The sequence below is a fragment of the Gymnoscopelus microlampas genome, assembly GCF_963454915.1.
Source record: "Gymnoscopelus microlampas genome assembly, chromosome: 22".
In the NCBI taxonomy this organism is placed as follows: domain Eukaryota; kingdom Metazoa; phylum Chordata; class Actinopteri; order Myctophiformes; family Myctophidae; genus Gymnoscopelus; species Gymnoscopelus microlampas.
The window spans coordinates 17,428,183-17,445,953 of NC_139959.1; the positions used below are offsets into that span (position 1 = coordinate 17,428,183).

The 17,771-nt window shown below is 44.9% G+C and overlaps 1 protein-coding gene across 3 annotated transcripts; it reads left to right on the forward strand.

Annotated features, from left to right (window-relative positions):
• The first annotated feature begins 3,159 nt into the window (after nt 1–3,159).
• LOC311039206 (polyhomeotic homolog 3) lies at nt 3,160–17,273 on the forward strand. Of its 3 annotated transcripts, none has more exons than XM_084048872.1 (12): nt 3,160–3,282; nt 5,219–5,972; nt 7,454–7,600; nt 8,506–8,598; nt 8,812–9,028; nt 9,593–10,765; nt 11,538–11,842; nt 12,711–12,897; nt 13,230–13,335; nt 13,946–14,066; nt 14,670–14,973; nt 17,116–17,273. In XM_084048872.1, the coding sequence occupies exons 2-12, from the start codon at nt 5,238–5,240 to the stop codon at nt 17,268–17,270; spliced, it is 3,543 nt and encodes a 1,180-aa protein (XP_083904998.1). In that variant the 5' UTR covers nt 3,160–3,282; nt 5,219–5,237; the 3' UTR covers nt 17,271–17,273. The 3 variants fall into 3 exon arrangements, with proteins under 3 accessions (XP_083904998.1, XP_083904997.1, XP_083904999.1); XM_084048871.1 differs by having other exon boundaries at nt 5,219–5,945; nt 8,812–9,073; XM_084048873.1 differs by having other exon boundaries at nt 5,219–5,945.
• The last annotated feature ends 498 nt before the right edge of the window (nt 17,274–17,771 follow it).

A 17,771-nucleotide genomic window follows, 5' to 3' on the forward strand; every position in this document is an offset into this window, starting at 1 on the left:
CGGGCCAAAAAATGCAAACACCAGGTTGAAGTTCATCCATGACGGTTGTGACAAAGGACCATTGGGTGTGATCCATATAGGCCAGGGGTTCTCAAACATGTTCATGTCAAGGGCCCCCAAATTAATAGCCAATGTATTTGGCCACAGACCCCTATTTGAAAATATTTTGTACCAAGGGACCCCATGGACAAGATTTGTGTAATTGTTTTTAAAACAATATTCTAAATGTTAAATTTGAATCAAGATTTTGTGAAAATAGCAGATCTATATAAGCTATTTTCAAATAGCTGATGTTAAAGTGATTGAACTTATTTTGATGCAATACTAAATAATTTTGCTGGGGACACCCTGGAACCCCCTCAAGGACCCCTGGTGGTCCCCTGCCCTGACCCCACTTTGAGACTCATTGTAGGCTACTTCTAGGCTTAACTGACTGGTCTAAAGTGTTTAGTATAGGCCTGCATGTTTGTCATAATCAGTTGTTGTTGTTATTATTATGACATTAATAAGAGTCTATTAGCTCTTATTACCACTACAGTCAGTGGTGTAAAGTACACTAAGTAACTAAGTACATTTACTCAAGTACTGCACTTAAGTAAAATGTTGAGGTATTTTTACTTTACAAGAGTATTTCCAATTTCCAGTAGCCTACTTTTATTTCTACTCCACTACATCTCAGAGGCAAATATTGTACTTTTACTCCACTACAATTATTTGAAAACTTTAGTTACTAGTTACTTTGTAGGTTTTGATTATTATATATATATATATATATACAAAACATATATTAACCACTTCAGCCCCATATATAGATTTGGCTATTTGAAAATAGCGATCTACAAGCTCACAACGACGCATTGTGAGCTTGTAGATCTGCTATTTTCAAAAGATTTGTATACATCTGAAAACTTGTGAAATGGGACATTAATTATTGCAGAATGAGCACTTTCTACCTCTACTTTAAGTACATTTTGATACCAATACTTTTGCACGTTACTCAAGTCAATTTTTAATTCCGGACTTTTACTTGTAACAGAGTATTTCTACATTGCAGTATCGAATCGATACTGCAATTCCACCACTGCCTATTCACTACAGTGTGGTCCTCCTATGCTGTGAGTGGAGCTGTCTCTCCTCTCTGGCTCAAACTGCTTTCTACAGCTCCTCCCGCAAGGTACACTACACACACAATCCCATAGTCAGCAGAGACTGTCGCGCTGTGATTGGCTGGTTGGTTGACAGGGGAACTCGCAACTGTGTTTTTTTGAGATGCCTAGTCCAGTGGTTCTCGATGTTGGGCCCGTGGACCCCCAGAGGCCCTTGAGGGGGTTCCAGGGGGTCCCCAGCTAAATTAGTTTAACCACTTTAACACATTGGTTTATATGAAAATAGCTGATCTACAAGCTCACAACACTTCGCATTGCCACACGTCATGAGGTTGCGGATCAGCTATTTTAAAAAAATCTTGGGAAAAAAATCAAATAATGTAGAATATTTTAAAAACATTTTAACAACACAAATCTCATCCCTGGCACAAAAAAGCTTCTTATTGCAGCTGCTTGTTCCTAAAATGTTTTGTTACGTATTTATCTACATTGGCCTATATTTACCAGTGGTTCTCAAAGTGGGGTCCGGGCCGGGGCCCTCCAGGGGTCCTAAGGGGGTTCCAGGGGGTCCACAGAAAAATGTGATAATATAGCATAAAAATCAATTAACCACTTTAACCCTTTACACTTCAGCTATTTTAAAATAGACGATATACACGTTAACAACGCGCACACATGTTTTCAGATGGTCAAAAACATATTCATTGCCCTAATTAATATGTTTTTCACCATCTGAAAAGATTTGGGTGGTTCTTGACATGAAAAAGTTTGAGAACCAGTGGTCAAGTCCATGCTTATTAGAACATTGGTCCTCAAATTGGTCCTATTCATAAAATAGCAGATCTACAAGCTCACAGCCTGCCACGCTGAGAGCTTGCGTATCTGCTATTTTTGAAAATGTTTGGAGAACTTTTAATAATTTAGAATTTCTTTTAACATCTTCTCTTCAGGGGGTCCCTGGCACAGACTATTTTCAGATGGGGGGGTCCATGGCCAATTAAATATCCAGTTGGGGGGTCCTTGAGTTTGACATGACGTTTGAGAACCACTGCTAGAAGACAGTTGGGTGGCCCAACAACCGAATAATCAGCCAATCGCAGCACAGCGCATCCGGTCAGACGATCTCTCCGAGCTATGGGATCAACACCCCTACCGACCGACTGCAAGGCCCTCCCCGTAGCCGTTGCACGGTGGCCCCAAAGCGGGGCTGCTGCGGTTGGCAACACGGAGCAGCCAGGTATGGCTCTTAGTGGCTTCAAAGAAAGTAGCGGATATTTAGGTGGTTAAACGTAGGCTTAAAAAGCCTGTTCTGCACATCCTGACCTAACAGTCTACAGAAACCGACACATGGCCTATGCATAGCCTAACCACACACTCACATGACTGGGTAAAAATTGCATCTTTCGTGCTGCAATGTTAGGTTCAAGGCTAGCCCTGAAACATGACTGACTGTCATATCATGACAGTCATGGAGGAACTTCAACCTGGTGTTTGCACTTTCTCCCTTTTTGGCCCATATATCTACATAAACGTTCAGATTTCAAATATAATGTACTCACTCCATGGCCACGGATGTTACAATTCTGTACGGGCCCATATAAGTACACGTATATTCAATATTGTTCAATGAAAAGTATTTTAATCCGATCGGTGGCCATTTTCTCATAGAGTTATAATGTAACAGAGTGCAGTACACCTCTCAACCGATAGGGTAGCGTAGTTGAAAGCATATGGCGAAAATACGAAAAATGGCCACCGATCGGATTAAAATGCGTTTTATTGAACAATACAGGTACGAGTACTTCTGAGGGCCCGTACATAATTGTAACATCCGTGGCCATGTGGTAAGCACTTTATATTTGAAATCTGAACGTTTATGTAGATGTACGGGCCGTAAATGGAGAAAGTGCATACACCAGGTTGAAGTTCATCCATGACTGTCATGGTATGATAGTCATGGTTCAGGCAGGGCTAAAGAAATCCCAGTCTGGGGGTTTGTGTGACGCGGTCCTGCGCTGCCTGTCAGACGAGGAAGTGAGGTTTTAAACGCACGCCCATTTCAGTTGGGAAAAAAAAACGTTGATCAGATACAGTCAACAGACTTTCTATAAACATGCAAACGCCTCTGGATGTGGGATAACAGCTCGCCAACCGTCGCTGATTTCGGGGGTAGCAGGTAAAGAAGACCCCTGTGCGTCTTGGAGGAGGGGGGGTCTCTGTTTAATACGCGCGTTGTTGAAATGTTATTAGCTGGAGGCCTGCCTGACAGTCTAGAGTCTACCATCTTTATTTTTTAATCGCCGTTATGATTATCTAGGCCCCGATTGCTAGTTAGTTGTGGTCGGTGTCACTGTTATGATCACCTTCAGCGGGTCACCTTTACATGCATGTTAACATACAGTGTCGGCTGGCCAGATGTGTCAGCATCTGCTGAGCGCCCCGTGTCGCACCTGCTTGCATGCGCGATGATGGTGCATGCATTTAGCTGACTGTTTCTCACCTCCCGACTGATCGAGATGATAGGAATGGGACGATAATGGTTATTATCGTTTATTGTGATAAGAAAAACGCTCAGAAATTGTCACAATAAATGTACCGCGGAGATTGACATTCATCGTGAAATTGTCCTCCGTCATACACTATAGAATGAATTAGCTTTTGTTGAGCTGCAAAGAGCGCATTTGGTACGCTCTTATTTCACTCTACACACAAATCGATATCCAAATAGTAGATGTACAAGCTCACAACGCGTTGCAATGCAACGCTTTGTGAGCTTGTAGATCTGCTATTTTTGGCTAACGCCCCCCCGCCCCCCAAAAAATAGGGATGCTGGGGGTTCAGATGGAGATGGTTAACAAAAGTGGCATTTTAAGTTTTAAGCATATTTTTGATTATGCGATAATATCGTTGATCGCTATTATTTTTGCCACAATCATGTGACATGTCATTTTCATATCATCCCCTAATTGAGAACTTCCATTAGGATACTACATTCATGTGCTGGTGTATATTATATTATATTGATGATGTAGCTTTATTAAACAACACCATCCTTCCTGACCTATGGCTGCTTCTTCTCAGGTGAGGCCTTAATTACATGCGAGGTGGTTCAGAATCAATAAGTTGTTGCATGGTGGGTTGCATTGGTTCTCAAATCTTTTCATGTCAAGGACCCCCAAATATATATATATTTGGCCGTGGACCCCCACCTGAAAATGTTTCGTGCCAGGGACCCCCAGAAGAGAAGATTTGTCAAACATGTCCAAACGTTTTTGATATTTTTCAAAATGTATCAAAAATAGCTGATGTACAAGCTCGTAGATCTGCTTTATTTGAATAGCCAACATATACATGGATAAAGTGGTTAAAATGATTGCGATGCTATGTTAACTACTTTTGAGGGGACCCCCTGGAACCCCCCCGCCCCCCAAGGACCCCTGGGGGTCCCTGGACCCCACTTTGAGAACCAATGGTGTGTTGGACGGTTGGCTGTACAGGTCCTTGCGCATAATTCACGACTGAACGCTATGGATTGATATTTATGTGTATACCAATGATACCCAGGCATGCATTTTGGGGGTTAGGGTTAAACCCCTAAATCCCTAAATGTTGCTTCGCTTCGCAGATATAAAGCACGTCTACACTCTTAAAGGCGATAAGTGTTCAAATTGCTGGAGTCACTTCATTAGCTTACAGGTCTATAATTGAATTCCCTAATTCAATGTATCAAAAAAATCTGGTATCTAACTGTCATACTGTTGTGCCACAAATATTAGGCAAATATTTTCTCAACCATTCACTAAAATCAATAGGCTGTCAAAGGTCAGACAGCACAGTACCGTATTTTTAACCTTTGTGCAAAGGAAAATGTCAGAGTTGTACAGTATGAAAGGTGTATGCTATCTATAAAAAATGACAGCAAAATCAAAATGACTGTATAGGTAATTAAAGTAATAACGATAAAAGTAGGCAATTCATGTTTGTGATTTACAAAAATAGCAAATGGTGAACTTCAGGTGAGGATGTATTTCATAAATAGGTGCATTGTTTGTTTGGAAATAAACAATAGAGATCTCCCTTGTTGCTTATTAATTCATCTGTGTGTTCCACAGTGTGATAAACATTTGAAGGATGGAGAGAGAGCCGGTCCGGCAGAGCCAATCAGATCATGGGAATGCCACCAACGGTGCAAGCCGCATCAACAACACCACCTCCACCACTACCATCAGCACCACGCCCACCCCCACCCCCCCTCGACTCACCCCCAACCCCACCCTCCTGGACTCCACTCACCCCGCCGCACAGACGCCCACCTCCTCCCCCCCTCCCCCTCCTCTCACCCCGGCTCCCTCGCTCTCCGCGTCACACGTCCCCAAAACGGTGGCGGCGGCGGCGGCCGTCGCCGGGGCTCCGCCCCCCCACATCCTGGCCCCTGCTCCCCCGAGGCTCACCTCCACCGGCACCCCCATCCTGCGCACGTACTCCCGCCCCATCCTGCCCTCCCCGATGGCCGCGCCCAAAATGCCCTCCTCCGCCCCGGCGGCGGCGATACTCGCCCTGAGCTCCTCGTCCTCCCTCCGACTCTCCGCTCGCTCCCCCCTTGTGTCCAACGTGTCCTCCTCCTCCTCCTCATCCTCCTCCCCCACGGTGGCCAGCACTCCTCCTCTCCCCTTCTCTCCCACTGCGTCCTCCGTCTCTCCTTCTGTAACCCACGGCGATGCCACGGCGCCGCCCAAGAGTTCCGCCGTCCTGACCAATGGGAACGCACGGCCCATATCCACGCATACCTCCACAGCCATCACACCGTTCCACACTCCAGCCAGTCCGACCGGCAGACAGGTAGATATCCAATGCGCACGTAAAAACGTGAGGACACACACGCACACTTACACATACACACACACTGACACACATGCACATACAGTACTCAACCACAGACTAGCATTCATAGTCGCATAACTGCATGCATGGACAAGCATGCTGGTGCAATATGTTGTAAGTGCAAGGCAAACAAACACCTTCACAGAAGATATAGGTTATGTACACATACAGTACCAGCTCAGTGGTAGAGTGTCCGTCCTGCGATTGTGAGGTCGGGGTTCAACCCCCGGCCGAGTCATCATAACAAAGTCTATCCAAATAGTACCCAATGCCTTCCTGCATGTCAGAGTTGGATTACGGGGGTAATCCCTGCGACATGCTAGCATCATGTTACACATGTTAGTGTGTACTTGTACATCATGTGACATGCTAGCATCATGTCCAGGACGACTTTATGTCAGTATTGCCAAGATACATAATCATTTTCATAATTCATAATTTTTCATAATTATCATGCTTGTTTTGAGTGTAGCATATTTGTTTAATGTATCATGTTATCTTTTACATTAAGTATTTATTTCATAAAATACATTTGCTAATCAAGATTTTGTATATTTTGAAAGATGGATGTGAACTATTTGTTGAAAGTGTATTAGTAAAAAAAACACATTTTGCACACATGGTGATGTGGTTGGCAGTTGTAACAGGGACTGTTGTTCGAGACGACTCTGAAAGTGTGAATCTCTTTGGTCACGGGGTCAGGCCTTGTTTCAGTTTCAGTTTGGTATTTTCATTTCCTCTGTTTTCTTTTATCTGAAGTCTTTGGCTTCCAGCCCACCCACAAACATGCATTGATCGTTCAGAGCTTGTTATACACGTGGGCAGACGTGTGCATTCATTCACATCCATGTCTGTCTCTGTGCCACATGGGTTTGCATATGCTAAGCACAGCATTCAAAACTCAACATTTGCATTGTTTGTTTTTCTTGGTGTCCCCCTGTGCGCACGCACGTTCATGCACACAGTTTGTCTGTCTAATGATATGCTGTATACTTAGTTGCATGCCAGTGACGTGCATCGAAAATAGCAAATCTACAAGCTCACAACGAATCACGACGTGATATGCGGTGAGCTATATGTCTGCTATTTTTGTTGTGCGACACGATGCGCAGCAAAGTCTTAAATCACGCCTAAGAAATGTTAGCATAAGGGGCCGTGTCCACTGAGGCTTTTTTTCCTGGCTGAAAACGCCAAAGCACAGAGTTGAAAATATTTCAGCTCCAGCTTCACGCAGCTTCAAGCTGATAAAAAACTCCACACGTGAACGCGCCAGCGCAATGTAAATGCTCAGCGCCACGCTACGCTGCTGGTGTTACCAAAAACTCGGCACTCGCATTGTAAACAATTCAAAACATACGCTGCGCTCAGAAAAAAAAAACATCTTGGTGGACACGCCCCCTACTGTAAGTGTGCAGATATCCTCACTCTAAACCCCCCCACCCCACATGCCCCCCCTTTTGTTCCAGGTGACACAAGCTCTAGGCACACCTGGTCTTGTGAGAGCCAATCAGATCCCCACACCTGTCAGACAGAGGGTATCCCAACAGGCATTGCTCCTGGGGAAAGGCCTCAAAGGGTCTGGCCAAGACCAGGCGCTGCTCAGAGCTCAGATGGTAAACACTGACACACCCACACACACATACATACATACATACATACATAATGCATGCAGGCACATACACAAGTGTGTGTGTACACGCACGCGCACACACACACACACACACACACACACACACACACACACACACACACACACACACACACACACACACACACACACACACACACACACACACACACACACACACACACACACACGCAAATAACGTAAAGAAAAATACTTAACCATCTTTGGAAAAAAGTATCCCCTACTGAACGCATACAAACTATACATTTTATCATTTCAAACAAAAGCACTCACTTAGTGATTGTGACAATATAATTAAGCTGTAAAACATGATATAATATTGTGATAATTCCACGCTTAAACACCCGTATAGCTAAAATTGTGTGCTACAATCGCAACATATCATAGCCTGCCCTCAACTAAGTGTATTGTTGCATTTATAACATGGTTTCTGGCAATTAGCAACCAGTTTCAGCCACAATTCAACCAGAAACATTATGGTTGCTAACCCAAACCTCTCAGGCATTTTGCTGTGCATGGGGAGTTCAATTCAACCATGGTATAATGCACAGTGTAAACACTCAATCATTTGCAACACTGAATATACGTAATATAATATAATATCTGAATATTATATGTCTCATATAGGCGATCTACAAGCTAAAAGAAGAAGACATTTATAAAAACATTTCACCTGCAATTACATGACCAAAATACTGATCGATTATTTAACCAAATAATCAATTATCGATTATCTTTTATAATTGATTAAATTGATTATTTCTATTAACTGTTGCACTCTTACTCTCAAGCACTTGCTTGAAGGCTCGCTGTGCGTTTGCCTGCCTCATTCTCCTCTCCTTTCTTTCTGCCCTGCTCTCTGTCTGGCAGCTGATTCTCACGTCTGCCATGCGACCTAGCCCTTCCTCTTCCTCCCGTCCTTCCTCTTCCTCTACCCCTTCCTCCCATCCTGCTTCTGCTCAGGTGAGCCGCTCTGCAAGTGTACGCACGCACGTGTGTCTATGCGTGTGTGTGTGTTTGTGTCTTTGTGTGTGTTTGCATGTGCAGGTACCACAAATGTTTTTTCAGTCTTAAAGGGAAGTATCTCTCTTTTAACTCCTCTCCTCTTCTCCATTCTCCTCTCCTCTCCTCTCCTCTCCTCTCCTCTCCTCTCCGCTCCTCTCCTCTCCTCCTCAGCTCCAGAGTCTAACCCTGAGGCCTCCTCCTCCAGGGATGCTCACCATCCCTCCTTCTCTTCGTCTCAAACGTCCCATCTCCTCCTCAGCGCCCCCTCCCCTCTCTCGCGGTCGCACCCCTCTGTTCCCGCCCCTCAGGCCACGCCCACAGCCTGGCACCACGGCAACGGAGAGCCTGGCCATGCCCATTCGTCCACACCTGTCAGTCCCGCCTCCCAGTAAGTTGCCATGGACGGTGATAAAGAACATGTGGCATTTGCATGGTGTGTTGTATTTGTTTGTGTACTTTGTTGTGTTGTGTTTGTTTGTGATGTGTCGGGCTGCAACTATCGATTATATTGATTATTCAATTGATAACTTTTTTGATTAATCAAATAATCAATTAAGCACTAGATCACCCAAAATATGACTTATTTTCTATCAATTACACACTCCATGAAGCCTTGAATTCATGGAGAATTTTTTGTTTTTGTCACAGACTGAGCCAATAATTTGACGACTGGCGGAGTCAGAGACTCAAAGAGCCTCCTTTTTTTATTATTTTATTTTCGCCAATAATCTTTTTAATAATGCATTTTTTTATGATCGATTAATTCAATTAGTTTGATTAATTGTGTTGTGTTTGTTTGTATAATGTGTTCTGAACATCACTGTCTTTTTTCCTCTTTTTCTCTCCCTTTCTTCCTCTCAACTGTCATTGTTTCTTTTGCTCTTGTGTCTCCTATTACCGCTCTCTTTTGTACGCTCTGCTTAATTTGTTCTCTCTCTCTCTCTCTCTCTAGCTCTCTATTCTCCGGTGAGGGCCGTCCCACTGAGACCCAGGCTTCATTCTCCCAATGGCCACAGTGGGGCGCCCATAAGGCAGAGTCCAGCTCTTCAACCAATCACCGCCTCCGCTCCCGCCCACACCAGTCAAGCCCCTCCCATCAACAGGCACCTGGTCACCCTGAAGGCCTGTCCGTTATCTCAAGCCAACCAATCCCAGCATGCCGCGCTGTCCATGGCCGCCTCCCCGTTCGAGCGCTCGCCTTCGGCGGCCAGGCAGCTGCAGATCATCGCCCTCTCCTCGGGCCGCCAATCACAACAGGGCAACAGCGTGCACACGTACGCCTCGGTCCAATCCACTCCCTCCACAACCGTGGAAACCCCCGAACCCGGCGGCCAATTACAGAGGACTTTGGGCAGCGGAGACACGCCCCCTCTCCTTCATCAACCTCTGAACCCCTCAATGCCAAAAACAACTTCTTCTTCTTCTTCTTCTCCTCCTCTGTCCTCACCCCCCTCTCTCCTGTGTCCTTCATCCCCTGGAGGTCCTTCCTTTGGCCCGGCTCCCCCACAAACTCACGGCCTCTTGGTCCGTCAAGGGGAGAAGCAGGGGGGGGAGGAGCAAAGAGAGAAGGGGAGGGGAGGCGCGGGGTGCGGGAGTGGAGAGGAGGACATCGTGGGAAAGGACATGAGGGTGAACGTTAGAGATGACCAAAGAGGAGCGGAGGCCAAGGAGGAGGAGGAGGAGAGGAAGGGTCCGGCGAGCAACATGAAGACGATCGTCACGGATCCACTGGAGCAGAGATCCCAAACGGTTACCGACCAGGTGGAGCGGATGGAGGTGACCGAGGAAGGAGAGAGGGTGAGAGAGAGGACAGTAGGAGGCGAAAAAGAGGAGGAGCAGGATGTGGAGAGAAGGGAGACCCCCATGGACCAGGCCGAAAACCTGACCATTAGGAACGTCCATCGGCACCAGAACTCGGAGCCCAACAACCCGGAACCAAACTCGCACCCGGCTACGATCCAAAACAGCCTGCCAGAACCCAAGGCCATGATGCCGGGTCTAGTAGCAACAAGCTCGGTCCCAGAGCTGTCTGCACAGAACCAGAGGCTGGCGGAAGCTCAAAGGGAACCAATCAGTCACGAGGACCTCTGTGAGAACATGTCCACCCAGTCTGACAACCAATCAGGTGGAAATCACAAAACACAGCTTAGCTTAGCTGAGTCTATCTTTGCTAGTTCCGCTTCATTGTGTATGTACTTTGTCTATGTATTTGCACAGCAATAAAACTCAGTGATAAAACACACACACTTTATTTCTCTTCCAAACAGTGCGCACACACTGTATATACTGTACTGTATGTACTATACTGTACATAGCACACAGACACATTATACAGTACAGTGTATATACTGTATATATGTCCCAGTATGATTGGAAAACCAGTCAGATTGAATAAGGTGCACTCGTTTTCACCGACGGAGGCGTGCCGTCCGAAGGTGATTGAGCCACGAGAGGCACCGAGCGGGCTTAGGCGAGCGAGTCACCGTGCCAAGCGTTGCGCCACAGGGGAGCGCATTTTTTCAATCTGACTGGTTTTCCTATCATACTGTAACATATATGTAAATATATATTTAAATATATAAACATATATACTGTACATAGAGGCTCAAATGTACATATACATAATGCATATAGTTGCTGTCTAGCAAAAAAACGTGTATCTTCATATTTCATATTTCAACTTATTATATTATTATTATTTATGGTTACGGAAATTAATGTCCTATTTCATCGTACAAGAGTTTCCACCCGACAGCGACGATATGCACATACATACATGTTTGCATGATGATTGCATGCAGACTGGTGACAATAAAGTTGAAGTCTGATTCTGTATAATAATGACACAGTAGTCATCTTGTTATGCTTACGTCTTCCTCTCTCTCCGCTGCCTCCAGCTCTCTCCAGCCTGTCGTCACAGTCTCCCCCCTCCTCCCCCTTCATCACCCCGTCCTCAGACCGCACCCCCTTCCTGCCTCCCACCTCCGCTCAGCCCGCCCGCCCGGACAACCTCAGCCTGCCTCTGCACCAGCCCGACAAAATCACCCAATCGCAGGAAGAAGCCGAGAAGAACCTCGACCGGTCAGAGGATGAGTCTGAGGGCAACGAGCGTTGGGCTCCGAGGCCGTGGCCGGAGGGGAGGCAGGTGCTGACTCACCTGGTGGAGGGTTTTGTCATCCAGGAGGGACTGCAGCCGTTCCCTGTAGGTACCAACACACACACACACACACACACACACACACACACACACATTTGTCAGGACATACAATTTTAGATCAGCAAATTTACGGATGCCATTTTATTTCCTTTTTCGACATTTTTAACCCTAACCCTCAAGCTGAAAATCTAATCTACAAGCTCAGAAGGCGTCGCTGTGCTATGACACTGGCACGCAACTAAGTATAAATCAGGCATAACTCTGACCGTAACCAATAAATCTAACCTCTAAATGCCTAATCCTAACCCATCCCCAAACTGAATCCTTACCTAAATTGTAAGAATAACTCCCCAAACCATAAAACAACCTTTTCTCTTGTGAGAACCAGGAAAATTTACCTCACAGGTCTGTCTCTCTTGTAAAAGATATTTCTGATCTCAATGAGAGTTCCTGGTAAAATAAAGGTAAAAAAAACAACAACCACCATCTATTTCACCAACCATTCTCAAATTCTACTGTACTTGTACGGACATTTGGCCATCATAACGATAGTAGTACAAGTACACACACACACACACACACACACACACACACACACACACACACACACACACACACACACACACACACACACACACACACACACACACACACACACACACACACACACACACACACACACACACACACACACACACACACGCACACACGCACACACACACGCTGTGTAGCATTAAAGGTCACGGTTAACCACCCTAGCGTCACTATTCTGAGGTAAGAAATGTGGAAGATCATGTTTGATTCTCACGCACTAAACACATCAACCAGTTAGACAACTAACTGGTGAAATACATCCTCTTCTCAGCCAGTACTTGTTGCGGTTCAGTTGTAGCTTTGATTGTCCCGCCTACAGGTGAATCGCAGCTCGCTGCTTGTTGAGTCTGAACAGTCGGCGACCACACCCCAGGAAGTGAACGGGACCAATGGGACGGCAGTGTTCCCCGAGACCCAGCAGCCTGAGCGAACGGAACAGGAACACTCCACCGACACGGACGAGGGAGAGGGAGAGGGAGGAGCTACAGACGACCCTGGTGGGACCAGTACGTTTACTGGAAATTAGAGAAGAACTTTAGCCTGGTCAAAAGAAGATATTTGACAATATATAATATATATCTATAATAAGCAAGGTAATCACGTACATACAATGCAGAGAGACAGTGTAGTGCCTCAAGAAACTAGGATCCAAGGTAAACCAAGCACCTGGTATTATATCAGTCTAAACAATATACTATTGAAATTGCAATCTTTACATCGAAACTATAGGTTACCAGGTAAACAATGAACGTAGCATCTGTTTAAATAGCATGTAAATTACATTAATTGTGGCGTTTCTCTTTCTCTCTCTTTCTCTCTCTCTCTCTCTCTGACTCAGGTCAGAAGGACAAAGTGGTGCTGCACTGTCAGTTCTGTGGGAAAAGAGGCCACGCCCACAACTTCATGCGTTCCAAGCGCTTCTGCTCCACATCCTGTGCACGAGGGTGAGCAGAGCATGTGATTGGCTAAAACCCAGCAAAGGGTCCTAAGATTGGGGTCCCGGAGATAGATGTTTATATCAAATGGGGGTCCATGGCCTAATGCATATCTAACTGGGGGTCCATGGCCTAATGCATATCTAACTGGGGGTCCATTGTATTAAAAAACGGTTTAGTTCACCTCCAAACATTTCACGAAATGTATTGTAACGTGACACGTGCATTGTGAAATGTCAGGCAGGAAGTGGTGGCGCCACACACACACACACACACACACACACACACACACACACACACACACACACACACACACACACACACACACACACACACACACACACACACACACACACACACACACACACACACACACACACACACACACACACACACACACACACACACACACACAGGTGTCAAGTACAGAGCACACAGGCAGACAACCTGTGCTCACCTCTGTCTTTATGTCTGTTTCCTTTTTCTCACTTTCTCTCACCTATTTCCGTTTTCTTCTTCTATCTGCTCTCTTCCCCTCTTGCTGTCTCATGTTTTCACTCTGTCTCCCTTTTATATCTGTCTCCTCCATCTCTCTCTCTCGCTCTGTCTCTCTCTCTAGGTTTAACGTTCGTTTGACTAAGCGTTTGCGGGCTCTGAGTGCAGGCAGTCGCCCAGAGAGACCTAGACCACCTCTCCAGCGGGCGGAGTCCGTCCCTGGGAAACCCCTTCTATTGCGCCTGGTACAAACTCACCCACTTACTCAAAACAGAAAGCAAATTCTAGCCAATTTTAATATTGATCAATTCAGTCTCTGTATCACTTTGGCTATGCATATAGAAGAAAAAATATATATCTAATATTATGCTGCAAAAGTTGGCCCCCAGACAATGATTTATATTTTATTGTTAAAAAGAAATACATTATCACGGTTTTCTTTCTTTTTTTAAACATAACTTTCCACACTCAAAACCAACAACTGCATGGACAAAGTCAAAATGGTCACTGGTGAACAAATAGAACAAACAGGAAGAGGGAGCCACCAGTAATTGCCAAAGACTGTATGAATGTATTGGGGAACTAACAAAATGAAGTCCAGTCCACAGCCACTCTCTCTGCAACATGTTGCAGGTCAGCACAGTTTGGGGACTCGGTAGCAAGTAGTTACAAGTGGTTGTAAGTTGCTGCAACTTGTTGCATTGCAAATCATTGGTGTGGATTGGGCTTTACGGCCCAAAAGGGCTTGATTTTTTTTTACATTTTTCCCTATAATGACATGCCCAAAATAGGGATTGGTTATTCATCGATTGTTTTATTTTATTATTAGTTCCGATTAACTTTTTCAGTCACGCGACTCCCTCCAGCCTCGGGTCCTGTGGACCGCCACCCGGCGAGAAGCGGAGGAGAAGGGAGAGGAGGAGGAGGAGGAGGATGATGATGAGAAGGATGGAGAGGAAGCGGATGAAGAGGAACCTGCGGTTGTCATGACAACCAAGGCGGAGCGCCGGGGCGCGGCGAGGAGAACGAGGAGAACGGCGTCGGAGCCGGCCATGACCACCACGGCCCCGACGACCCCGACCACCACCTACAAGCCTGTCCCCGCCCACTGGAGCGTGGAGGAAGTGACGACGTTCATACACACACTGCCAGGTAGCTTATCTACAGAAAATACATTTTACAACCAAGAAGAGACAGACACGGACCACCGGTAATTACGCACCACTAGTTGAGAAACTAAATGACCTGCTGAGCTAAGATGACGCGTCAATGTTGTCATTTACTGGGAAGTCGCAGGTCAAGAAGTTCCACAAAAGGGAGTTAGAATCTCAAGAAGGGGAAGTATTGTGCAACGAATTGTATCATAACAGCCATTATTTAAATCAATTAAATCAAATACTTTCTTAAATTTGATGGACTTATAAAGTATTATTTAAACATATTTATTTATGAATTTACATTTTAAACATTTTCCCATGGACCACATTGCAGACCTAATTATACCATGGACCACTAGTAGTCCGTGGACCATTCGTTGAGAAACAGTGTTATAAAGCATTATGAGTATTTATGAGTTCTTATAACTATAATTATACAGTGTTATAAGCAGATTATAATGCATACCAAGAAACCAATCTTAAACCACATATCCCCACCAAACACAACAGTGGTCCCCAGATTGATTCTTAATCATGGTAGTGGTCCCTGGTTCACAATCAGTTGAAACCCCCCGCTCTATAGCAATGATTACTATCAGAATTTAGAGCTAATAACACTTATTTTAACAAAAGAAAATCACTTACCCTGCCTTTTATTTGCAGTCATTCACTACACACACACACACACACACACACACACACACACACACACACACACACACACACACACACACACACACACACACACACACACACACACACACACACACACACACACACACACACACACACACACACACACACACACACACACACACACACACACACACGATTGATTGAATATTTTAAAAGTACAGCAGCACAATGGGCTAAAAACATCAAATGGCTGAGACACAAAAAAGCCAAAGGCTTGTTTCCATTCTGGGCCATTAAACACTCAACACTCAAACAAACTGGACAAACAACAATACAAAAAAAAAACTAAATATCTGCTGCTAAAATACTGTACTAATGATTTATAGTTATGTAACCATACATAACCCTCCCAGGGTCTCAATCTCAACCTCTTTGCACACGACAAGCTCTGTCATAGTAAACCTGTGATTTACGCGACGGCTTGGGGACTGGGGTGTTGTAATAGTTAACACATGACCGCAGCCAGATGACTAATCAAATTAAGCGTTTCGCAAAATGCTGAGGCTTGTAAATTATGTGTGTTTGCGCGAGCTAGCTTGCATGGCTTCTCTGTTGCTAAAATCACACAGTTGAGCTGGAAGGCTGCAGTGCATTCAGCAAGCGGTCATAGGTGCTTTGGCTTAATATGAAACCAATCCACTTTATTTCCATTATGGATTATGGATAGAAAGACACTCTTTCTATGTTCTTATGCAGTGTTACAAATGAAACCTTTCCATGCGACTTGGTTCATGCAACATACAGCTTCAGTGTGTGTCATCCCCTCCAATTAACCGAGACATTCCATGCAGCTTAGTTGCATTCAGCTGAATGAAGCACTTTGAACATTTTGCAAAGAGCTTCATGCAGCAACCAATTAAAAGGCTGATATCACGTCACGTGACTTTCAGTTGCGTACTGCTGTGACCAGCTGATACTCATTTACTACGATGAGCCGAAAGCGATGGACCCAATAAAAATAAATCATAATGACATGATTTGTTTGTTAAAATTTTACCGAATACCGATCTATAAAATACATTTTGAAAGGTTCTGTGATTGGTTGTCAAGTTGCATGAACTCAGGCAACTAGCCAACTCTACCAAGTTGTTTGTATATTTTCAAAAACTGGGACCCATAATCCCTTAAAACCAATAAAAAAAATAAAAAGAACATATATACAAGTTCACAACCCATAATGATGCGACACATTGTGAGCTATTTTAGCTACTTTTAACAATTTCTTAGCCTTTTTTTTTCAGGATGGGGGACAATTATTTTAGCATGCCTAGTCGTCTGGACCTTTCAACAGAACAGAACATGATAAACATCTATGTTATTCTTTTAACTGTGGTGAAAACCGGAACATTTTGGCAGTGAGTGTTGAAAACCATGCCATTTTAGTGTGTTTTAGAGCTATTTGTTTGAGCTATAGTTTCACTGGTTTCTCTTGTGGTTGCAGGCTGCAGCGAGGTCGCGGAGGCATTCAGGGTGCAGGAGATTGACGGCCAGGCCCTCCTGCTGCTGACTGAGGATCACCTGATGACCAGTCTGAACATCAAACTGGGACCAGCGCTCAAGATCTGTGCTCACATCAACGCACTGAAACACCAGTGAACAGCGGAGGGGGGGGGGGGTGGTTATGGGTAGAGAAAGCAAAAGAGAGAAAGAGTGAGAGAAAAAGAAGAGAGAGAGGAGGGAGGGAGGGAGAGAGAGAGAGAGGGAAAAGTTCACGGGAGCGAGGTTTGAACTTCACAACTGTGTTACTGATTGTGGTACAATTCCATCCGCGTGTGTGCGCGTGTGTGTGTGTGTGTGTGTGTGTGTGTGTGTGTGTAAGTGTGTTCCTGTGCGTGTGCGTGTGCGTGTGTGTGTGTGTGTGTCAGAGGGAGAAAGAGGGGTAATATGACATGGCAATAAAAGTTAAAGCTAGAATCACTTGAGTCAGCAAAACATTTCTGTCTTGAGTCTGACAGAGAAGTGGTTCGACGAAGAGTGGGAGAGAAGGAAGGGAGGGAGAGTGTCAAATATAGGAATAAAACATTTGAAAGCTTCCAAGGGCCCACGATGACGGGGCTCCTTCAAAGATTCCACAATTCCTAGATTGAATTGTTTAAT

What these genes read in the sequence shown, in the direction of transcription:
- LOC311039206 (XM_084048871.1), top strand. Translation starts at nt 5,238, where the DNA reads ATGGAGAGAGAGCCGGTCCGGCAGAGCCAATCAGATCATGGGAATGCC. An exon ending in CCAGTCCGACCGGCAGACAG is followed by an intron (nt 5,946 to 7,453) that starts GTAGATATCCAA and finishes CTTTTGTTCCAG; the next exon opens with GTGACACAAGCTCTAGGCAC. An exon ending in CCCATCCTGCTTCTGCTCAG is followed by an intron (nt 8,599 to 8,811) that starts GTGAGCCGCTCT and finishes TCTCCTCCTCAG; the next exon opens with CTCCAGAGTCTAACCCTGAG.